This window comes from Muscardinus avellanarius (assembly GCF_963383645.1).
Source record: "Muscardinus avellanarius genome assembly, chromosome: 4".
Taxonomy (NCBI): domain Eukaryota; kingdom Metazoa; phylum Chordata; class Mammalia; order Rodentia; family Gliridae; genus Muscardinus; species Muscardinus avellanarius.
In genome coordinates, this window is record NC_137789.1 from 49,383,336 (window position 1) to 49,408,520 (window position 25,185).

Sequence of the window (25,185 nt, forward strand, 5' to 3'; positions counted from 1 at the left end):
CACTGAAAACAGTGTAGCTTCAATATAGTGATCTTTAGTTTCATCTTTGCATACAGAAAAACAAATTCTACCTCTGGATTTTGGAAACACACCCATCATCATTTCTATAATTGTCATTATTTCTATCATTTCAAATTATAATGACATGACTTTTTCCAAGGAGATTTATTTAAGTAACCTATAGAATATTTCACATAAGAATACAATGCAAATGAAACAACCCAACAAACTGTTTTCAATACAATGGCACAGACAGTTTCTTCACAGGCTGAAGCAACTCTGGATACCAACTTACCGACTGGCTATCACACACTGAGCGCCCAGGCTGGACAGGACTGTTGTCATTGCTTTGCCAAGGCCAGTACCACCTCCGGTAATGAACGCCACTTTTCCTTGAAAACTATTAGGTGGTAGCATCACTTTTTGTAGAGGTCGGAAGAATTTAGCCTGCGGAGCTTCACTGCTGTGATACAATATTTTTGTTCCATAACTGAAAAACTAAAAGGAGGAAAAATGAATTGAAACTTACATGCATGAATTTGCACAAAAGAGATACATTTGTTAACTTTATTCTTGAATTCAATGTTTACTAAATTCTGAAACTAATACAAATACACTGTAAATATATAATTATCATATTTAATAAATTGTTGATTCTTTTTTCTTTCTGAATGTTAAGTAACTTAATGAATTAGTTAAAACAGCATGGGCTATGGAGCTAGACTATAAAAGGAAGAAATTTCTTCCTGGTCAGAAAACCACTAGGAAGTTCTTTAACCTTTCCAAGTTTCAGTTTCTTCATCTATAAAAAGAGAATAAACGAAACTTCCTCATAAAACATTATGAGGATTACATGAGTTAATATAAGTAAAATAACTATAGAACATAGTAATGTATTTTATAAATGTTAGTATTATTATTTGCAGGTGTTTTGCTTAAATTTAACTTTAAGGTCTCACTATGTTGCTGAGGCTGGCCTCAAACCTGCGATCTTTCTGTCTCAGCCTCCCAAGTACTGGGCTTGCAGGTGGGTTCAAACACTCCCAACCACGTTTCATCTTTGAATTACTACAGAAAAGTATTTAGAAACTCTTTATAAGGTTTATGGTACCAAATGCCTCTTTTCATGTTTTCTTCTAGTCAACAAATTTAGAACAGATAAAATATTCCTTTTATATTTTAGGGGGGGGGTCAGTCCATTTTGAACCAAAAAAATTGTATTGCTCTATTTCATATTTTGCAGTTCATCATAATTACTTTTGAAAATCACCGCTCTCCCTCACATTTAATTATAAAAACAAACCTTCAGAGTTGAACACAACAAACAATAGGGGTTAACATTCATTAAATGGTTACCCCATGCCAAGAGCAGATAATAAGCCATTTAATCACCACAACAGCCACGTGAAATGGGCATTATTTTTAGCCCATCCTACAAGAAGGACTCAGAAGAGTTAGAAATATCGACAAAGTAGCAAGACCAAGGTCCAAGCATGGGCCGATAGTCTCTGGAGCCCTCTTGATCACCTCCCTGCATATGGCTTCTGTCTACTCTCTGAGCTCCTGCTAAGCTTAATCAGGGAGGGATGTGATATCCTCCATCGGGTGCACAGTCACAAGATCGAGACTCCAGAATCTTTTTCTGCCAGAGTTGTCCTGTATGCCAAAGAAGCTGCCTTCAATTGAGCCAGGATATTTAGAAATTTGCCCTAAGGAAATAATCAGAAATGTGGTCAATGATTTAGACTAAGGCTGCTTATAAACTGAAATTACACAAGAAAATGCATATGATGTGATGTTAAGTAAAAAACGAAAGAAATATACAATATATTCTTAACTATAGATAAGAATAAATTCTTAGCTGGGCGTGGTGGCTCATGCTTGTAATCCCAGCATTCGGGAGGTTGAGACCTGAGGATCATGGTTCACGACAGCCTCAGCTACTTAGTGAGGCCCTCTGCAACTCAGTGACACCCAGTTTCAAAATAAAGGATAAAAAATAGGGCAGGGGGTGTAGCTCGGAGGTCAAATGCCCCTGGGTTCCATCCCCAGACCCGCAAAAAAAAAAAAAAAAAAAAAAAAAAAGAGAGAGAGAGAGAAAAAGAATAAATTCCTGAGAAAAAATACTAAAAAAATATAATAGTAATAAGTAAATTGACTACCAGACACCAATGCCTCTTATCCAGAGAAGCTGATAGTTTCATATTATAAATGAGGGAAACGAAGCCCTGAAAGGGCTACTTTTACATCATCTACTTTTACATGCAAATACTAATGGTAATAAAGACTTGGCTCAAACCAAGATCTATCTGACTTCAGAGTTTGTTCTTGACAGTTATTATCTCTCAGTGATAAGATTATGAATCATTATTTATAGTTTTTCTGTTTGGCTGGTTTTAAAAATCTTTGATTTTATAATTAGAAAAATGCTATTGAAAGACAAAACTTAAACTTAAAAATAGTAAAAAAAAAAAACTGGCAAAGATAAATTTTCAAATCTGGTTGTGTTCCATGTCAGTCATTCTTTTCATTCTTTTTCCTTTCTTTTTTTTTTTTTTTTTTTTTTTTTTTGCCAAAGCATGGTGATCCAAGCAACCTACAATAATCTTTTTCTACATAAATGGCAGTTTTACTTAAGGCTGCCACCCGCCTCCAGAATTATTACATTAAGATGATGAATCAGGAAGTTTGCACAAGTAGGCTGGTAAATTTGTCACTACCTAATAATAATGAAAAACTGTATTTAATCTTCCAAAGTCTCTACCATGAAGTTTTATTTTTTAATGTTAATTTGTGGAGAGAATTTGATGTAAGGCTTTGTGAAAGATAATTAAAGAAGACATTTATATACAAACTTTTAAAATTCATTTTAAAACATTTTCCCAATCTCCTAACTGGTGGAGAAATACATATAAAGGAAAAATATCATATTTGATAGCAACAATTGTGTACAATGTAACAGAATATTGCATATCACAGTCTTACCTGTTTTATCTTTTTTTATCTAATCAATATTGATCTTATGACTGCTTTCCTACCACTCCAAAAATAAAAAGAATTTTTCTGATATGCTATTTCAATTTTTTCTGATATGCTATTTCAATACACATTACCTTTTAACCTTTCACAACATATATGGAAATATAAATTTGGCCAACTCTTAGCTTAAAAGTAAGTTGTTTATCTCAACATTTAAACCCACAGAGGTGATCACACGTCATAGGGTCACATTGCATTCAGTCCTGTATTTCTACAAAGAAGCATTCTGAATAACTTGAAATTGCATAATGCCGTTTCCTTTTAATTGTAAAAAAAAAAAATGGATACAAAATAGGCTTTGAACAATTTTCAGATCTTGCTGTGATTTTTCCTGAAAAAGAAGCTGTACCACATATGTGTGTGTGTCTGTGTTATTGTGTGTGTGTGTGTGTGTGTGTGTGTGTGTGTGGTACTGGGGTTCCGGGAAACCCTTTTACCTCCGGGCTACACTCCCAGACCTATTTTTATATTTTATTTGGAAACAGGGTCTCTTAAGCCAGCGAGGCTGGCTTCAAACCTGCACGATCCTCCGGTCTCCACCTCCCAAGCGCAGGATTACAGGCGTGTGCCATCACACCCTGCCGAAATAAGTCACTTTTGAATTTGGAAATAATTCCTTTCATATCAAGATTGATTCCTTTGGAGATATTTGGTGGCCTAAAATTCTTAAAATTCTCTAAAGTCTTCCAAGTATGGCAAAACATATTTATTTTTCACGGCCAAATGCACTAAATCCAGAAGACTGTCTCTCACTGGTGCATCTCCACCTGCAAGCTCATCACTCTCCCACATCATAAAAACATTATCTTCTTCCTTCATGCATTCCTAAATTACAGCATCAAAACTAATGAGTCACATTCCTGCTTCTAATCCTCAAAATGGCAATTCTGAAAGTCTTGATCCTGTCCTAGAAAATAAAACCTGTGTATCAGTTATATCTATATTAAATTACTTAAGGGGTTAGTCTCAGATGTCTAAATATCCAAAATGGAGGTACCTTGGTGATCCTGGGCCAAATGTATTCAGTGAGACCTACCCAATGATTTAAAATTTTAAGTCAACATTTAGATATTGTGAGAATTCACATGAAAACCTGAACCATGACTGCTTCCTTCAGACAAGGCTCTTGTCCTGCCCATGTCCAGCCCATAGGTCAAGTGAGCCCTTTTTACTGGTTGGCCTCTTTCATTTACAGGGCCTTAAAGGATCTGAGGCCTTTGAGTATGTGAACCGTAGTCTAAATAAAGTCAGGAAACAATATAAAAAAGAAGGAAACTCGAGTTTTTTTCTCTTTGCTTTTGCTTATTACACTGTAGATAAGTTTCTGAAGTTTTGTGTAAAGCAAATATAGAGAAATATTATTTATTCGTGCTACAGATATTTTAATAAGTACAACTTCAAATCTATAAAAATCCCTATGGTAATACTCTCCTGTGGAAGCTGTGAGGCTGATGAGTTAATATTTAAGCACTAGCTTATCTACTTCACCACCATCATCATCTTCTTCACCATCATCATCGCCATTAGTTAGTCCTCCGTGTTAATATGTCATCCCTCAAACATATTGAGGCCTTCCAGAAACAAAAAGACAATAACCTAATTCTTGAGTCTGGCACTGAAGCCACTGTATACATAATATAACCTCAGTCTACCTTCCCAACCTCACTTCCTAGCAGTTCCACAGCACAGAAATTTCACTTACTACCCACTACCAGCATTCCCAAAACTTGCCAAGCACTTTCACCTGATAGCCTTTGCTCCTACTTCCTTTTCAGCCTGAACCACCCACTGGCTTTCTCAATCCAGCAGGACCAGCCTTCGAAACTAGGTAAAAGTGTTAACATCGCCCTTAACACTTTTTAACAGGTGCCTCAACTAAAAATAACAAACTAATCCCTCCTCCACCAGGCTCTAGGCTTCCACAGTATTGTGAGTGGTGAGCAAGGCAGGAGCAGTACTTTATTCCTCACTCTTACGGGGTTTCTGGCATCAATTAAGTATCCTAGAAGTGCTTTTTTTATTGGATGTAATGCTGGTTGGCCAGACTCCAGTTCTATTCAAGAGTACACAGGTGCAGACATGCAGTCTTACACAAATATATGATATAAATCCAACTATTTGCTACTTGTTTTAATGTCATTTCCAACGATCATACAGCATGGCATCTTAAAAGTTAGCTTACACTCAAGAAAAGAAAATCCAAATCTATTGATACCTGAGTACTGATGAGTCAATAACAAACAGAAAAGTTGGGCAAATGGCTTAGAAAGGTAGTTTTCACAAAGAACATATACACAGTCATATTTATAAGCAAAAAGGCATGTGTAAAAAAAGGTTTAAATTTAAGATTAAAAATTTTATAATATCTAAGAAATGAAATTAAAGTCACTCTTACAATCTATTGATATGAATATTGTCAAGTTCATTGAAGGCCATATTTGGCAACACTTATCAAACTTTTAAATATAATTGCACTTTGATTCAGTAACTCCACATTCAAGAATTTAACAGATACATTCACTTACTTAGTAAGATGAGGAGAAGAAGCTCTGCTCAGGATACACATTAAAGAATTGGGAATATAGCTCAGTGGTAGAAAGTTTGCCTAATATATGCTAGACCCTGAGTCTAATCTCTAACAAGTAAAAAAAAAAAAAGTATTGGGATGAAAACAAAATTAAGAAAATAATTTTATTTACAAGAATATTGAAAAGAAATAAGAACTAATAAATTTAATAAAAGAAGTATAATGCTTGTTCATTGAAAATTATAAAATACGATCAAGAAAGAAGACTCAAATAACTAAAGATATCCTGTGTTCATTGATTTGAAAACTTCACTTTTTATATAGGGCAATACTTCCAAAATTGATCTACAGATTCAATGATATCTCTACTAAAATCCCAAATGGACTGTTGTGAAAGTGGATAGGATTATCCTAAAGTTGATATGGAAATGCAATAGTCAAAACAGCCAAGGATATTCATTAAAAGTTATATCTATTGTCTAATAAAATAATATAGACTTGTATGCTAAATGTAAACATTGCTACAGATATACTCTTCATTCACTCAACAAACATTTGTTGAATTCCAACAATGTAAACATTTTATGTTAAATAAAAAACTCAAGATAGAAAAATAATATATTCCCATTTGTGTAGCTTTTTAAAAAATTAGGATATATGTGTGTGTGCGTGTGTGTGTGTGTGTGTGTGTGTGTGTGTGTGTGTGTTGATATATAACACAAAACTTTTCAGAAGGATCCAGACAGAGAAACTATTCACTGTAGTAAGCTCTTGGGAGAGGGACTTACTGTATTAACATTGCATATTCTTCCATAGACCTTGAATGTTCAATATGCTCATTAATTAACATTTCATTAAAAGCAGTTAATATAAGCCAGGCATAGTGGCACACACTTGTAATTCCAGCATTTGGGAGGCTGAGACCGGAGAATCACAGTTCACAGACAGCCTCAGCTACTTAACAAGGCACTTTGCAACTCAGTGGGACCCTGTTTCAAAATAAAAAATAAAAAATAGGGCTGGGAGTATAGCTTGGAGGTAGAATGCCCCTGGGTTCCATCCCCAGTAGTGAAAAAAAAAAAAAAGTAGTTAATACAAAATCGAATCGCATATGCAACACGCAATACAGGAAAGGTACAGAAGAAAACAGTTAAAGTAGAAGAAAAATGGTTATAACAAAAAGAAAAGAAAAGCAGAATGAGTAGCCTATGGACATAAACCTTACTTGAAGTGTAAATACTCTATATGCAATACTTGAATGTAAGCTTAATAGTAGTCAATGAAATATTTCTATATCTCTTTGGGGGAGAGATTTCTAAGTATTGGTTCAGATATAATAAATATTTTCATATAAAATTTACTACTGTTCAAATTTATATCCCAAGAACTTTGCAGACTGGGCGTAAGCTGTAATATAAAAATGTCAGTTTGGTAAACACTAGACAACACTATTTTTAAAAGAATGAGTTGAGAAACACATATCTTTGCATTCCAAAAGCACCCTGTGTATTCCCTGCCCATGATAAGCCTTCCATAGCCACTTTCCATTTTATTTTGTCCACTTGTAGCAGGCATCTCCCTGTGTCATGCGTGCATTCTTTTCTATACCCAGACCACTGGCACTTCAGCACAGTGAATGAGGCTCTTAGATAAAGGCATCTGGTAGGTCATTTGCATTAGGACCCTGCAGAGGTTAAAGAACTGAAACATTCAAACTCTACCACACCCGCGGCTCCCCACAGGCCATGTTAAGCTCTGGCTCTGTGTCTGTGGACTGACTGAGCAGACCTACCTGTTCCTTCACTTAAAGCAGGGCACAGAGGCCACTGGTATTCTGAGCTTTGGTACAGCACAGATCACGTTGCCATAGCAACTTGTAGGTAAGGCTGCACAGAGAAAGTGTCTTGCCGGACTCCAAGCTCCAATGGCTAGGCTGAATCATGCTGTTGCCAGTAGCAAGGCAGAAATTGCATTTTTGAGTAATGGTACATCTTAGAGCAGTGAAGGAGGCCTTGAAAAAAGTTGCTGCTCTGTGCTACAGGGTGTACTTTCCATTTTTTATTACAGTTCTTACCTATCTGCAGTTAGAGATAGGCCAAAGAGATGCTTCCCAATACTACACAATAAAGGAAGATGAAATCAGAGAAATGAATTAGAATGCAATTTCAAATCTTCACTCCTGCCCACCTCTGAGTCATCTCTTATTGATTCCCTATTACATAAGCCCAAACTAACATGACTCTGTTTAGAAATAAAAAATCAGAACCCTTGCTCTTGCAAAGGGTTTGTTTTGATTGGGGAATTTTCTTATGTGAAAAATATATTGGAGAAAAACATAATGATTAGGTGTGGAGTTCATTCACCTAACAAGTTTTTGCGGAGCATCTATTATGCTCTAAGCCCTGTTCTAGGTGATAGCAATATAGCAGTAAACAAAACAAACATAATGGACTCCCCTCAGATATTATATTTCAGAGGACAAAAGATGAACAAATTAGGTGAAATATATACTATATTAAAAATTGATGTGTCCTATAGGAGAAAATAAGGCACGGAATAGAGGGAGAGCATTGGTACTTTGTATAGGGTGGTCAGCAAAGACTCCACTGACATTGAGCAGGAGGTGATGGAGGTGAGGGATGAGTCACACAGCTTCAGGCAAAGGAAAGTCCAGTGTGTGGAGGCAAAGGCAGGAGGCTAGTGCAGCTGGAGTAGGAGGCAGGGAGGCAAGAGGACCGATCACGCAGGCTGAGTCAGCCACTACTCAGACTTGCACTGTTCTTTTGAACTGAGTGGGAAATAGCTGCAAAGTTTTGAGCAGAGGAGTAGCATGATCTGCCCTAAGTTTGAAGAGAATTGTTCTGGCTGCTGTGTTGAGGACAGAGTATGGGGAAGTAGGGAGACTCTGACACTTGTGTAACGGGCCAGGCAAGAGATGATAATGTCATGTTTTCTCCTATATGTAAAGCTAGGGAGTAATGGCAATACAAGAGCGACTTTAGCTAATGGAGGAGAAACCCCAGTGGAGAGATGAAGGGGTCTAGGGAAGGGGGATGGGAGAATCAATGAAGAAAATACTGCCACTCAAGTTATGTAAATATGTGATATTAGCAACGCCAATCTCAATATCAAGTATGGTAAAGGGGAGGAAATAGAGAAGGCCCCAGGGGGAGGGTCAGTAAGTGCTGAGTGTATGTATGTCCCTATCACTCTGAATCACACTATGATAGGAGACTACAATGCACCAATAAAGGTATATTTAAAAAAAGAAAGACAATAATGTTTTAAACCAAGATGCTATCCTCAGAAGTGGACAGCTGGCAAATAAAAATACTTGCAAGTGTGAAGGTCCTGGAAAATGAGGATCCTTGCAAATTATCACGACACTTGATATTGCCTGATCCAATTATTTCTTCTTTCTTTAAGCCTAACTTCATGGCACTTTGACCTAATGAGCTAAAAGTGGATAGAGACAAGTCTTCACTGAAAATTTCAAGGCCCTTCAACTGAGAAAGCTTTTTCCACCTGTCTCAACTTTATCTCAACATCTCTGCTACTTTTGCATTGCCTTTGTGTTCTAGAAAGATTAATATTTAACTGAACCAGGAAGACAGAAGATGCATCAGACAGAAGGTATTAGTTATGTTAGAAGTACTGAGAAGAGCAGAAATAAAGAGAAAGCACATCCCACACATTTAACATAGGAACTAGCCTGCACCCAGAAGCTAAGCAGAAAGTAGTGGCCAATAAGAGGACAACAGAGGATACCACTGTAACTGGTGAGCGGGCTGATGTGCAAAGACCATGTTGAAAGGTGAGGGTAAGGAGTTCTGTATTAGAAATGCTGCACCTGCCACACCTACTGCAAGAATGAAGACTGTCGACATTCCAGAAAATGTCAACATCATTCTAAAGGGATGCAGAGTTACTGTGAAGAGTTCTTTGGAGGGACTTCAATCATATTAGTGCAGAACTCTGTCTCCTTGGAAAGAAAAAGAAGAGGTTCTGGAATGAATAAACAAGGAAATAAAAAGAGACTGGCCACTACTTGCACTATCCATGATAGTATGTACATCATGATTGAGGATGTCACTCTGGGCTTCCATTAAGAACTCTTCTCATCTCCCGCTGGTATTATTCAGAAGAATGAGAAAATGGAGAAAGAGAGGCAGCCCCTTGGGGGCCTGCGGAATATTCAGGGGGAGATATCTACGTCACAGCAGGAAATACAGTTTGGAAGTATAGATCAAAAACCAGGGCTAGAAGTAAATGACTCATCGGTTCATCATTCCTACACTTATAAAGCTTCAGTTCTATCACTACCTTTAAAACCTAGGATCTTTTATCTCTGTCCATTACCTGATTTCAAAGACCCGTATCTCACATTATTCACAAATATGGAGGGTTCATCTCTTAGCCAGTCTCTGGCCTGCATACTCTAACCCATCCACAACGCTGACCTCCAGGGCAAGTAACAATCAGATTATTTCCCTCCTTAGTGTTCTCCAAAGGTTCCCAGTGCTGCATAAATTGTGGAGTCCTCACTTCACTCAGCACACCACGACCTGGCTATTGTGCTTCCCTCGAGCCTCATCCCCCTTGAAACTTAAACTGCTGATAATGTACTCAAGGATCCACCAAAGTGTTTCTTATCTAGGCTATCCTTCCAGAATTGCTTTTTACCATCACCCAATAGCATCAATCAAACCCAGCTCTCAAAGCTCAGACTCCTCCCCCAATACTCCCAGACAGAGCTCACATCCTCCTCTCCACCTCAGACAATTATCTGTAGGAAAGTTTAGAAATCCCAGAGCATGTAACACTGATATCACTTACTCCCCTCTTCCTTCCACTCAGCAGCTTTGTCCTTAGCTCAAAGGGCCAAAGACAGGAATCTGGACTTCAAGCCAGGAACAGTGGTGCATACCTGCAACCCCAGTACTTGGGAGACTGACATAGGAGGATTGCAAGTTCAAGGTAGCCTCAGCAGCTTAGTAAGACACTTCAAAATAAAAAGGCTCAGAGATAAAAATGCCTCTGAGTTTAATCTCCAGGATAAGAAAGGAAGGGAGGGAAGAAGGGAAGGACATAAAGAGGAAGGGATGGACAGATGGATAGATGGACAGATGAATGGATAAACAGATGGATAGATGGACAGACAGTCAGATGGACAGATGGATAGACGAATGAATGAGTGTGTCTGAGCTTCATCAGACACCACATTCAAATCATCAAGCCTGCATCAGTTATCTTATTTCAGACCCTTATCACTTTGGTTTTGACTTCTGGTTTACCTCACTCAAGTCCTGCCTCATGAGATCATGTTCCTGTCCATCAATGTACCTCTGAAATATCACTCTACTTCAATCTTTCCATACCCATTGCAGGTCCTTAGTTGTGACCTAGAGACAGGAGCACCCAGGTTTGACCTTTGGCCTCCACTCCTGTCCCTGTTCCCACACCTGCAGGCCACGCCTCTTGACTCCTTCACTTAGCTAACAAGTTGTTCATTAACCTCTCTCTTACTACCTGCCTCCTCACTGTCCTGTCTAGAACTATCCTACACCTCTTCCCTTGGCCAACTGCTACTCATTCTTCACCCCCCCCCAAAAAAAAGAAATACTCCCAAAGAATTAGACTCTCCTATATAGGATCAGGAAAGGATATGAAATGTTTCTTGCCAGGTCCTATGTCATTTTTATTTTATTTTGTATTTTTTTGCCATACTGAGGATTGAACCTAGGGGCTAGCACACATCAGGCAAGTGCTCTGCCACAGAGCTGCAATTTAGGCCTGTATTAAATATTACCTTGAGAAAGGTCTCACTAAGTCGTCTAGGCTAGCCTTGAATTTATGATCTTGCCTCAGTTATCAAGTAGCTGGGATTATGAACATGCACCCCCACACACACACCAAGATCTGATGTATCCCTTCTATGGGGAATTCAGATATGTAACTCCAGGCTCCTTTCTGCCCCTTCAATCACCATTTCTCTGTAGAGATGGTTTATCTGACTGTTAAATTCTAAGAAAGTCACTTAAAATGTCAGTCCTTCTTAGTCTCACCTTCTCTTGGGAGCTAGCTGCCCTCAGAGCTAGGTCTGGCCTCTTTCTGGGGAAGTAAGTTTGCCTAATTCAGCAAGTCTAGGAAATAGTTAAGACCACGCTGGTGCTCAGAGCAAATCCTTAAAAAATCCAGACTTTGGACTTTACCTTTACTCTTGTTTTTCAGATTGGAAAAAAAAGAGATGTTAATTTTGGTCTCCACCCAAGATCAAGAACATCCATCCCAGCTGGGCATGGTGGCACATTCTTTAATCCCAGCATTTGGGAGGCTGAGACGAGAGGATTTTGGTTGAACAGACTCAGCTACATAATAAGGCCCTTTGTAACTCAGTGAGACCCTGTTTCAAAATAAAGAATACAAAATAGGGTTGGGGGAGTAGCTCAGAGGTAGAATGTCCCAGGGTTCCATCCCCAGTACTGCAAAAAAAAATAAAATAAAAAAATCCATCCCCACCTACATCATATTGTACCATGATGCTTCTCCACCGTAAGCTTCTTAAAAGCAGTATCAGAGATTTTTCTCATTATTTTGTATAGTGCTTAGGACATAGTAAATGCTCAATTTGCTGTAAACAAGGAAAGCCCTCCACACCCTGGCCCTAGAAGCTTCTGCCTTAATACATCACAAACTCCACAATATCACTTATATTTTTATTTGTTAATAAATTTTTATTGGTGCATTGTAGTCATACATCTTAATGGAATAAAAAAAAAAAACCTTGTGGAGATATACATGCACACATCACCCAATCAGCCACCACCCAATCTCTAACCCCTTCCCTCCCACTCCCTCCTACCCAGGCTTGGCTTCCTGATTGACTTTGATATGTTTAAGTACATCATGTGCTTTAAAGATTTTCCCCGTATCCTCCCTTTTATCCCCTCAGATATGTCACCTTCATTGTTCCTCTATAGGGTGGGTCCCTTTTTCATCTAGAGTTCCTCCTGTCACCCATTTCTCCCTAATATATTTTGCACATTAAGAAAAACATCTGATTTCTTTTTTGTGTGACATTTCACTGTAAATGCCATAATTTTGTTCTCCCTTATGGCCGGGCAAAATTCCATTGTGTACATATCCCAGAGTTTTGAAATCCATTCATTCGCTGAAGGACATCTTGGCTGGTCCCACAGTTTGGCAATGATGAACTGTGCAGCTATGAACATGGTTGTTCATGCATTAGTTTGGTATTTTGGTTCTCATTCTTTTTGATATTAGGTCATACTTCTGAAAAAAGAATGTGTGTGTGTGTGTGTGTGTGTGTGTGTGTGTGTGTGTATGTATGTTAAGAGATAAATGCTTGTGTGTGCATATGGTACTAGAAATTAAACGCTAGGCTTATAAATTCCACTAGGAACACATAATTTTGTATGTATATGCATCAATATATACATCTACATTTTTTGTTTACTGATGTCTGTGCCTCCCTAGACTATCTTTTTTTTAGGATTTTAAAATTGTGAACTATAGTAAAAAAGGTACTTTATACTGTAACATTATACACACATTAATTCATGTAATAGATATTCATTGATGTTAATGCTAGGAAGTGTACTAAGAATAAGTGAACAAATCACATGCAATGGAGCTTATATTATAAAATTGTAAATTGGATATAAAGAAATAACCTTTTAGGTCTTTCATATAGGAAAAAACCCCACAAAAATATCCAACTGGCCATATACTTCTTCCCTACAATATTCAGCAACAGAAAACAATAAAACAGTGCTGCCTAAAGTCTAAGGGAAAAATAAATGCAATATATTCAAGTAAAATTATGTTTACCTGTCCTTCTACCAGAAAAATACCTGGAATGATGTTCACCAAATGTTATAGATCTCTAGGTAGACATGCTACTTTATATTTTATTGAACTATGTTGCTTAAATTAGTATTAGCCAGGAATAATTTATTTATTTTTAGTAATAAAGTTATTCTGGATGTGGGGAGTGGGGGAGGATGTGTGCGGGGGGGGGGGGGTATTGTACCTTGAACCCAGTGGTATTCTACTGCTGAGCTATACTCAACAGCCCCTTTAATTTAGTTTTTTTTTTAAAAAAACAGGATCTTCTACATTATAGCACACTGTTATCCTCCTGTCTCAGTCTCACATGTACCAGGATTACAGGCATGCATCACTGTGCTGTTAAGTTACTACTCTTGATTTAAAATAATAATAATACAATTGTAGTGTGCAGCAGTTATCAAAGAATAAATCTACAAAGAATGATAATTTGGGTGCTAGGATATAAAATATTTGCCCTGGATTTGAACCCCAGTATCAAAAAATAAAAGACAAAAAAAAAAGAATAGCAATTTTTAAAAGTTACCATGAGACAAATTGTGATATTTCCTATCATATTTCCATTTTACTTTTTAATCTGTTTTGTTCTACTAAACTGATTTCAAGGCCCAGCATGTGACATTATGCAGAGCTTCTAAAACCTGAATAGGAATATTTCTGTACTGAAAGTAGGAATAGCCTTTCAACCATAGATCATCACCAAAGCATGTCAACACCTAGTAACAACATCAAAACAGCATCTGTGATAACAACTCAATGGCTGAATTGTTCTCTCAGGAGAACCAGGAGCAACTGAGAACAGGGTTCATATTTTTTAACTTTTACATCTCCAGGGCATAGCATAGGCTCAGGCACAGAGCCAGTTCTCAACAAATGTTTCTTGAATTGAAGTGAGGCTTAGTAGCTAAAGGCAGGATTAAATGTAGCACCTTACAAATAAGTCTTATGACACATACAACATTACTCTTGGTTATGATAAGAAAAATATTCCAATTAGAGGTTTTAATTGTAACAACTCTCAAAACCAGGAAGTCTCCAGGAACAATCTCCCACTTAGCAGATGTCAAGACTTTTCTTCTCCCAGGAATTCACTCCAACCTCCATGTGTCAGCCAGGGGACACCACACCGACAGGTGCCTCCTTCCACAAAACCAAGTTTTCAAAACTGCTACTCTTCTTAAGAGAAGGGATTTCAAAACTGTCAGATCACAATTCATTTTTAAAGGAGTTCATTCTCACCTTCTCAAACTGTGCTAATGGTGTCAGAACTGTGATGTCATCTGTGTGACCTTAGTGTTAAAAAAAAAACAACCAAAAACAACTTTCTACTTCACAGAGCTGTTGTAGGTTTTAAAGGGGGGCAGTTCTTAAGAGAGGGAATAAGAAAATACAGATTTTTTTCCCCCCACAGTGTTTGTAACTTTGTCTTTTAGAAGAGAAAATAGTATCACACACATAAAAAAACTGGTCACATACAAATATCTTTTTTATTGTGGTACCTCTGAACTACACCCTAGCTCTTTTGTTTTGTTTTGAAACAGTGTCTCTCTTGGTTGCTGAAAGTCTTTCTACTTACAGAGGCTGTCCTCCAACCTGCGCACTCCTGTCTCAGCCTCCCAAGTACCGGGATCACAGGTGTGCACCACCACACCCCGCCAAATCTCACTGTTTAAAAGTTCTCTGACCTGAGAGAACCACCAGTCCTGTTTCTTGTGTTCATAGCAGCACTACTGCTGCCCATATTTTTCTAAAGTGAACACCCTGACTGCCCACTCTATCAAACTGGGGAAAAAAATTTAATAGTTGTTATATTAACTTTTCTACTTAACTAAAGAAATTCTGATTCAGTTTGTTTACAATTTTTAAACTTAGCTGGGGGAGAAGTCTGCCTTGAATGTTATTCTTTTTTACTTATCTTTCTTTTCCTCGCTAGTGGTCTTTACTTGCTTATGTATTTTATTTCCATCATAGATCTAGTGGAAATAAGTTGACAAAACAAAACCACAGAAGAGTAGGGGACACAGCTGTGAAGGCCATGGTGAGACGCAGCTCCCCCAGCTTTACAGCTGGGGAGTCTAGGACCACTTTATATTTTTGTTTTGTTATTTTTGCGGTACTGAGGATAGAACCCAGGGGCATTCTGCCTGAGCTACATCCCAGCCCTATTTTGCATTCTTTATTTTGAAACAAGGTCTCCCTAAGTTGCAAAAGGCCTCACTAAGTATGCAGAGGCTGTCCTCAAACCCTGACCCTCCTGTGTCAGCCTCCCAAGCACTAAGATTACAAGCATATGCCACCACACTGGCTTCTTTTCATTTTCATGTGAATTTGTTCTGTGAAAATTCGATATACAATATGGAATCATTCCATATTGTATAATGGAAGGGACTTTAGTCCCTTCCCACTAAAATAGAGGGGTAGAAGGGACTATGTGAAAGAAACACCCCACACTCAGGGACACCTACTCCAGGAGATATGTCCCAGAACCAGGCCAAGGAAACGACCTTCCCTATCTTGAACACTGTTCTTTTCTTTGTCAGAAACTACAGAACGACCTTGCCAGGTGCAGGACGTAGGGAAAGTACCAATGAACTTTCTTCCAAAATAACTTCCAGAGATTTCTCTGTCCTAATAAATCTCCTTGGTTCTCCGGACGTGCCAGAGGTCACCCGGCTTGTGTATGTGTGTCTCAGATTGCAAACCCTAGTCGTTGTTTATTTCCTAATAAAAGTTCCTTATAAGAATGATGAACGGGAGCCGGGCTTTGTAGCTCAGTGACAGAAGTCCTGGCTGGCGGCACAAGGCCCCGGGTTCGTCCTCGAAACCAAAGGGGAAAATCACTTGCCTTTCCACCGGATCTTCTTCTGATAAGGTTAGCCCCCAGCCCGGCTGCCCCCAGCCCGGCTGCCTAGGCGTCCGCTCTGCGCCCGGCTCCTCGTCCTCCTCCTCCTCCTCCCGCGCGGCCGCCTCGTAGGGACCCCACCCGGGAGGCCGCCGCCCCAGCCCCTCCAGCACCGCCTTACCCGCCGAGGCCCGAGGCCGCAGGGCAGCGAGGACGCCCGAGCAAAGATCGCAGGGCCCAGCAGCGCCATGTCACCTGCGGAGCTCAGGCGGGAAGGCCGGGAGCCCGGGCGGCCGGGACGCCAAGTTCCAGGAGCGGAGGCGGGGCGGGGGCCGGTCTCGGGCGAGGCTGGGGCGTGTGCCAGCCCCGGGATCAGCCCAGGAGCTCCCGGGTGCTTTTACCCCAGTCTCTAAGCCCGGAGTTTTTGTCGGGCTGGGAATTGGGGTTTCGTTGTCCTTGTGTGAGTGGACGACAGGTCCCGGCTCAGTGCAGGGTTTGCAGATTGCAGAAACACGAGACATACACCCAGTGCTAAACTCTTTCCAATAATTAAAGAGGTTTTTTTTTTTTTTAATTTATTCTTTAAGTGCATATATAAGTTTTTGGTCGAGGTGGCGCTAAATCACATGTCATCAGAGTAATATCTCAGATTTAAAACCAGGCCTCATTTGTCCTAGAGAGAAGCCCTGACATTTCTCCGGACACAGGGTGGCCTATGGCCCAGAGGCCTTGTGGCTCCTCCAGCCCTCCCCCCCCCTTTTTTTTTTCTGTCAAAGGGACTAACACACACTTAAAATGCAAAATCCCCTCGCTTGGGAGGCGGAGACAGGAGAATTGCACAGGTTCAAAGCCAGCCACGCTGGTTTAAGAGACCCGGACCCGGTTTCCAAATTTTAAAAAAGTATAAAAATAGGTCTGGGAGTGTAGCCTGGAGGTAGAAGTGTTTCCAGGAGAACCTCAGTACCAAAAAAAAAAAAAAAAGCAAAATCCATTGACCTTTCTTAGTACAGCTAACCCTGGAAGAACAAAGTTTAAAACTTCAACCTTGAAGTTGTTCCCCCTCCCTTTTTTTAGAATATTTAGTGGGCCCACCACATCCACTTTTTTAATTCAATCAACCACAGAAAAAAATATTCAGAAAAAGAAACTGTATACATACTGAACATGGACCAATTTTTTCTTATTTCCCAAACAATATAGTATGGCAACTAAAATTTACATAGCATTTATATTAGGTATCATAAGTAATCTAAACATGATTTAAAGTTTATCGGAGGATTACAGAGGTTATATGCTATGCTATTTATTTGCATTTAGTTTTGCAGTGGTAGAAATTGAACCCAGGGTGTCATGCATGCTAGGCAAGGGACGTACTACTAAGCTACATCCCAGCCCCATCATTTTATGTAAGGGACATGAGCATAAATAGAATATGGTATCCACATTGGGTCACGGAACTAATTCCTGGGGATATTGAGGGTACAGATTAAAAAAAAAAAAAAAGAGTTACTGTATTTTGTAAAACTTGTGCTGTGTTTTGATAGTAAATGTCTCCTAAAGGCCCATGTATTAAAGGTTTGGTCTCCAGCCTGTAGCCCCAATGGTAGGTGGTGAAACCTTCAGGATATAGAGCCTAGTGGGAAGAAGTTAGGCCATTGGGAACATGCCCCTGAAAGGGATATTGGGACCCTGGAATCTTCCTGTCTTTCTTTTTTTTCTCATGTGCTCCCACCATGAGATACTGTGCTGTCTCAGGCACAGGGTTAAGGGAACATGTACTGAAACTTCTGAAACTATGAGTCAAAAAACAACTTCTTCTTTAAGTTGTTTACCTCTGGGATTTTATCACAGTAACTGAAAGCTAACTAGCACAACTTGTTATTTTAAATTATTTGTTTTTTGAGATATATATAAATCTGTTTTGAGAAAGCTAAGTAAGCCTCTTGCCAAAAATGTAATTGTCAAGGAAGATAGTACCCCTACCTTCCTGTGAGTAGGAGCCTAAATCCATCACACTGTTTGTCTGGCTCCAAGTTGCAATTCTACCTCTTGTCATAAGTATATGAGAGGTTTATTTTTTCCTTTGGGTCAAACCAATTAACTATCACATATGGATACTCCAATTAATAAGTAATTTAGGATGAACTATGCATGACAAGTGTTGCTATCAAACCTTCTTGAGCACCAGTTATTATTCATTACAATAATTTTTTCTGTCTTTGCAATGTCTACCAGATGACCTGTGTGATTTGATACTTACTCAATAATAAAACTCTTTTCTTCTTCCTCTTTCTTCATGGAGAGGGTTACTGGAGGGGTAGGAGATTTGTTTTTAATCATATTGCCCTGATAGTAGTGAGCTTTGGGCAAACTCCAAGGTACGCTGCCCTCAGCCACATAATTACAACAGCCTGGACTCAGGGGTAATGAAGAACCATGTCTTCCATAAATGGCCCGAGGCTTGCTTATTTATTTTTTATTTTTTTACTTTTGTAGAGGGAGTAAAAGGACTGAGTAATTTGTTGACTAGTATCTCATTACTGAAGAATATCAGGCCCACTTGAAAGGGAGAGTCACACTTATTTCTGGTGGGACATGCCACACATGTGCCCCAGTGGTGTTAAAGGTACAAGTCTAAGTGTGAAAAAAAAGGAGGTCAGGTGGAGTAATTTTCCTACCTCTGGTTTTTATCCAGCCTTCACTGTTGCACATCACAGGTATTGTTTTTGAGTAGCGACCCAAGGATTCTGTCTGTCTAGGCTAAAGGGAATCATAAAGAGCTACACTGAGAAACAGCCTGATTATTTTGCTCTTGTCATGACTTGCTACAAACTGGCTTCCTGCTAATGAGTATATAAGCTAACATCAGCTTTTCCCCTCATAATTAGGGACAATGGTGTAAATTATTTCAAGATCACTGATAGTTCTAAAAATCCATGATTTTCAAATTAACTAGATTTGGCAGAATTATTATAGGCCACCTGGAGTGGTACTAAGGAGGTCATTGTGAAATGCTGTCAAGATAAAATAGATATGTCTTGTGTATCTCTGGTGTTTGAATAATTCATCTAATTTACACATTTAGATGGCTAGGAAGCTTCAGATTTTCAAAGTTATTTGCATTCATTAATTAACTTTTTGAATGACTTCTGCAATGGAGGTTTACTCTAATCCCAATACACAGGCTTATTTGTTCTTATTCTGTAAAGTCAGGTCTTATACTCTGTAATTTGAGGTTTTAAATTCCTTTATATATCAATTTTTACGGCCAGATGGGTGGTGTGGTGGTGTACACCTATAATCCCAGTACTTGGAGGCTGAAACAGGAGGACTGCAGGTTCAAGGACAGCCTCAGCAACTTAGTGAGACTCAGCAATCTATTAAGATCCTGTTTCAAGACAAAATACTAGATACAGCTAGGGGTATTTATCAGAGGTAGAATGATTCTGGGCTCAATTCCCAGTACCAATAAATAAATAAATAAATAAATAAATGCTAGTTATTCAATTTGATTCAAATAATTCACTTGTGTTTTCAATTAATTCTACTAGTTATACATGAATCAATCTCATGCATACTGTTATATTCTCCACATAAAGGTAAAACAAGAATTTTAGTCAGTTTTTCATCATTATGATAAAAGGCCTGAGATGAACAACTTAAAGCAGGAAAGAATGAACTTGGCTCATCCTTGGAAAGGTCCATGGTTGGCTGGCTCCGTTGCGTTGCTGTGAGCACTTGGTGAGGCAGAGCACTGTAGTGAAAAGGGCGTGGCGGGTCAGAGCTGCAGAAAGCACAAAGACAGGAGAGAGACTGGATCCAGATACAAAATATACTCCCCAAAGGCACACCCCCAGGGATTTACTTCCTTCCACTGGGCTACTCCTCCTAAAAGCCCATTCAGCTAGGAACTCACTGATGGTAGTCCACTGATGAGGTTGTCTCCTTCGTGATCCAATCACTTCCCAAAAGCCCAACCATGGAAAATCGCTGCACTGGGGACCAAGTTTGCAGCAAAGGAGCCTTGCGGGGACATTTCAGATTCAAGCCATAGCAACAAGACACACAGAAGTTAAATTATTTGTTCTAGTAAAATACTCATGGTTACTTACTACCAATCTCCAGAGTCCTGAAAATACTCCTTGAATGAACACTTAATCTTCTTCCACACTTCACTATCCCTCCCCATTCCCACATGGGTAAAAGTGGGGAAGAAGAGTGGAGGGGGCTCAAGGTCAACAGCGATGTGCCTCTGTGTGTTCTTCTCTGTGATAGATATTAGAGAAACAAATGTGATTCAAACAGTAAGAACATAAAAGCAACTCAGACATGGTCCCTACCTTCAAGGAATGGAAAATAAACTATTTGTTTTTTACTTACCATGCACAGTACCTCATTTAACCCTAATGATAATACTATAAGGCAGCTATTATTTAATCCTACATGTAGATAAAAGGATACTGAGCTACTTTTGCTAATTACCCACAGTATGATCTTGAAACCATTATATCCTAGTTCTGTTAAATGCATACTTTAGCTTAACCTTAGTTAGAATATTTATGGTAAGATTAATAAAAGTTGGTGGAAAGTCAACATAGTTTTTAAGTGTCCTTATGATGAAAGAACTAAGAAGAGGATCTGAAGGCTTGTAGAAGAAAAGATAACTAATACAGCAAAACCCTAGGGCAATGAGAAGAGATGGGCTTATGGGCAAATAAACTGCTGTCAACTAAGTGTCCTGAGGTCAGAGATAAGAAAGCAAGGATGAGATGTGGATAAAGATTCTAAAAGAATAGAAGTCTAAACCGGGCATGGCGGCGCACACTTGTAATCCCCGCGCTTGGGAGGCTGAGACAGAAGGATCGCGCAGGTTAAAATCCAGCCTCAGCTACTTAGTGAGGCACTCACCAACTTAGTGAGACCCTGTTTCCAAATTAAAAAAAAAAAAAATATATATATATATATATATATATATATTTTTTTTGGGGGGGTGGTACTGGCGAATCACAGCTTTGAGACAAGCCTCAGAAATTTATGCAGACCCTCAAGATCTTAGTGAGAACTTGTTTCAAGATAAAAAAAAATAGGTTTGGGAGTGTGACTCAAAGTTAAAATTCTCCTGGGTTCATACCTAGCACCACAAAATAAATAAACAAACAAATAAACAAACAAATAAATAAAAATAAGAAAAGAAGTCCATTTTACTATAGGGCCAGAAGCAGAGTAGGATTAGAAATTATAAGGAAGTGCTTGCATCAGTCTCCTTAATAAAATATGATACCATATTATTAGAAAGCAGAGAAAAGATGATCTGATTTAAAGATATTGGCATGGCTGGGCGTGGTGGCGCACGCTTGTAATCCCCACGCTTGGGAGGCGGAGACAGGAGGATTGCGCAGGTTCGAAGCCAGCCAGGCTGGCTTAAGAGACCCTGTTTCCAAAAATAAAATAGGTCTGGGAGTGTAGCCCGGAAGTAGAAGGGCTTCCAGGAACCCCAGTACCACCAAGAAAGAAAGAAAGAAAGAAAGAAAGAAAGAAAGAAAGAAGAAAGAAAGGTATTGGCAAAGGTAAGACATAGATAGATCTTCAGGGTTATAGAGAATGGATTTACTTTAAAGCAGGAAAAGGTTCTGATAAATTTTGGCCTGTAGTTTAATAAATTTTGGAATTGAAGGTTTGCATTAACTTCATTTTTTTTCAAAGATGGGCAGTTTATACCTAGGAGCCTCAGTAGAGAAGATTTTTTTGTAGGACTCACTTGTGGTTGTACATAGAGATTTACAGTGCTGGGCACTTTCTCTATGTTACATAAAATCTAATATTTTATATCACATCTTTTGATAGATATTTCACTAAGTGATGATTTGGGGTGCCATTATAATTACCTATTTTATGTGTGTCATTTCTATTTCTGGAATAAAAGTATAGAATTGTTTTGTGTCTAGATATTGTATCCAATGGAACTTATTAATTCAACTACTAATTCAAATAGTTTGCCAACAGATTCTTTTCAATTTTCAATGTATACAACCATACCATTTGTGAATGATAGTGTTATTTCTTCCTTTCCAGTCTGCAAGTCTTGTTTCTTTTTCTCAGGTATTGTTGGCAAGAGTATCCAATACGATATTGAAAATTTATGACAAAAACATATGTATTTTTATTTCACTCCTGATGTCAGGAGGAAATGTTCAATAATTACATTAAGTATAATATAAGCTATAGTTAATATTTGTGGAGTTCTTTATCAGATAAAAATGTTCCTTCTATTCCTATTTACTGTGTGTGTGTGTGTGTGTGTGTGTGTGTGTGTGTGTTTTACTGGAGATTGAACCCAGAGGCATTCTACCTCTGAGCTACATTCCCAGCCCTCTTTTTTATTTTAAAACACAGTCTCACTAAGTTGTTGAAAGTCTTCCTAAATTGCTGAGGCTGGCTTCAAACCTGCAACACTCCTGTCTCAGCATTCCAAATACTGGGATTATAAATGTTTATCACCACACCCCAGTTTTTCTTTTTCTTTTTCTTTTCTTTTTCTTTTTTTTTTTTTTTTTTTTTTTTTTTTTGTACTGAGGGTGAAACCCAGGGGCCTTCTACCTCCGGACTATACTCCCAGACCTATTTTTTTTTAAATATTTTATTTGGAAACAGGGTCTCACTAAGTTGCCGAGAGCCTCACTAAGTAGCTGAGGCTGGCTTCGAACTTGTGTGATCCTCCTGTCTCAGCCTCCCAAGGGCAGGGATTACAAGCGTGCGCCACCACGCCGGGCCACACCCCAGCTTTTCTATTGCTATTTTTCAGAGACCTTTTTATCATAAATGTGTGTTAAGTTTTACCAAATCCTTTTCTGCAACTATTCTAAGATTTTCTTTTTAAAAAATTATTCTGGTGTATTACATTGATCCCCTACCCATGCCAAAGTTAACCCATTTTTATTTTTAGAATACACCCCATTTGGTATTTGATCATGATTATTCTTTTTATAATAGCATATGATTCAATTGGGTAATCTTGTGTTAAGATTTCTGCATCTAGATTGGTAACAGAGACTGGTAAGTTAGGCTTTCAAAGCTTATATATCTTTCATGTATATATTTTTTTCCTGTACAGACTGATTTTGTTAAACAGACAGTAGAATCAGAGTGTACTTTGGGGTGTTTGTTTGGGTGTTTGTTTGGCAGTGCTTGCGAGGAGATGAGTTGCTGGAATGTTCAGAGGACATGGAAAGACGTATATATTAGCCTGTCCGGTCCATATCACGTGATTAGATGGAAGCTTGACAAGTGAACTAAAGACGTTAGGAGAAAGTAACTTGAACTTGGGAAACATTAAATGCAATGAGTTGACTTTGGGGTGAAATCCTCATCTATCATTAACAGCATCATTAAGGACTGATACAAACCAATGACCCAAACATAAGACATTGAAAATACATGGAACTACGTCCCGGATCAGTAATTTAATGCAGTAAATTGGAAAATTCCCTCAAAATACTCTGAAGCTTTTTTTTTTTTTTAATTCCTCCTACTCACAATCAGAAAAGGTAGATACTTTGGAATCCCTGGGTCAACCCATTTTAACACAGCACTAGGATTCCTACTGCGCCGCTCCTTTTCTCACCACCAGGTGGCGACCGGGCGCCGGGCTCGCTTTCCCGCCTCACCCTCACTTCCTACGGGGCTTGCGCGGCTCCTGGGAGCGCGCACGTCCTGGGCCCCGCGCGCCGCGGGTGTCGTGGCCGCGCGTCCCGTGCTAGCGGCTGCCGCTCGGCTCCACACCGGTCCGGAACCTGAGGAGCAGGGCCCATGTGGAGGCTGCTGCCCGCGGCGGGCCGGGCTCCAGGTAAGGGCGGAAGGGAGGCGCCGCGGGCCGTTTTTCCCGGGAGCCGCGGCGGCGGGGAGGCTGCGGGGCGCGCTTCCGGTCCGTTCCCGCCGGCTTCCGGCGCCGCTTCCCTCCTGGAGGCTGGGGGCCCGAGGCGCTGACCGGCCTTTGGTGTCCGGGATCCGCGGGCTCTCGGCCCAGCCGGGTGGCGAGACCCAGCAGTGGCTGTGGTGATGGGGTCGCGGGGAGGTGGCGCCGGCCCCCGGCATCCCGGGTCGCCGGCCTGTTGGACCTCTGCTCTTGTGAATTTGACCTCGGCCGGGCGTGGTGGCGCACGCTTGTAATCCCCGTGCTTGGGAGGCTGAGACAGGAGGATCGCGCAGGTTCGAAGCCAGCCTCAGCTACTTAGCCTCTCAGCAGCTTACTGAGCTCCTGTTTCCAAATAAAGTATAAAATGGGGCTGGGAGTATAACCTGGAGGTAGAAAGCTTCTGGGTTTTATCCACCCCCAGTAACTAACACACACACACACACACACACACACCTCTGGGTTCTGTCCACCCCCAGTAACTAACACATACACACACACACACACACACACACACACACACACGGTTCTATCCACCCCCAGTAACACACACACACACACACACACACACACACACACACACACACACACACATTGACCTCATCGGGCCCCTGGATGGCTTTGTCAGAGGACTAGCGTTTATTTTTGTGAAGAACCACATGCCATCCACCCAAAAGCTTACTTCGAGACACTTTTCCAGTGATATCAGTACACTGGGAATAGTTGACCCCTGCATACACACCCCTTTTCTGCACTCCCAGCAATAGAAAGAGATCATTGTTGTAACAGTTTCAGATGTTGAGGTGGGTTCTTGTTCTTAGCTAGTTTAGAAAAAATAGCCAGAACTATACTGCTGCAAGCTTAAGCAAAGTTTATTATTACAAAGGTAGAAAGAAGGGACAGAACAGTAAAGCACTGCGTTAGAAAGATAAAAGTAGTGGAGTGCCTTGAAGGTAAGACACTGAAGTCTCTGAACATATAACTTTTTTTGTGTAAGAC

At 39.7% G+C, this 25,185-nt stretch overlaps 2 protein-coding genes across 2 annotated transcripts in view; one reads left to right on the forward strand and one right to left on the reverse strand.

Annotated features, from left to right (window-relative positions):
- The window catches only part of DECR1 (2,4-dienoyl-CoA reductase 1), a gene marked incomplete at its 3' end in the record, with an annotated part of 41,450 nt that extends 24,875 nt beyond the window's left edge, over window positions 1-16,575 (reverse strand). The window contains exons 1-2 of the mRNA XM_080693642.1: window positions 16,459-16,575; window positions 296-498 (exon numbers count right to left, since the gene is read on the reverse strand). Of these exons, the coding sequence (XP_080549768.1) occupies window positions 296-498; window positions 16,459-16,527 (272 nt within the window). The 5' untranslated portion in view covers window positions 16,528-16,575. The remainder of the gene's footprint in view (window positions 1-295; window positions 499-16,458) is intronic.
- A 7,508-nt stretch (window positions 16,576-24,083) lies between these two features.
- Window positions 24,084-25,185, forward strand: part of NBN (nibrin) — a gene marked incomplete at both ends in the record, with an annotated part of 42,700 nt that continues 41,598 nt past the window's right edge. Inside the window, one exon of the mRNA XM_080694242.1 lies at window positions 24,084-24,120. Coding sequence (XP_080550368.1) covers window positions 24,084-24,120 — 37 coding nt within the window. The remainder of the gene's footprint in view (window positions 24,121-25,185) is intronic.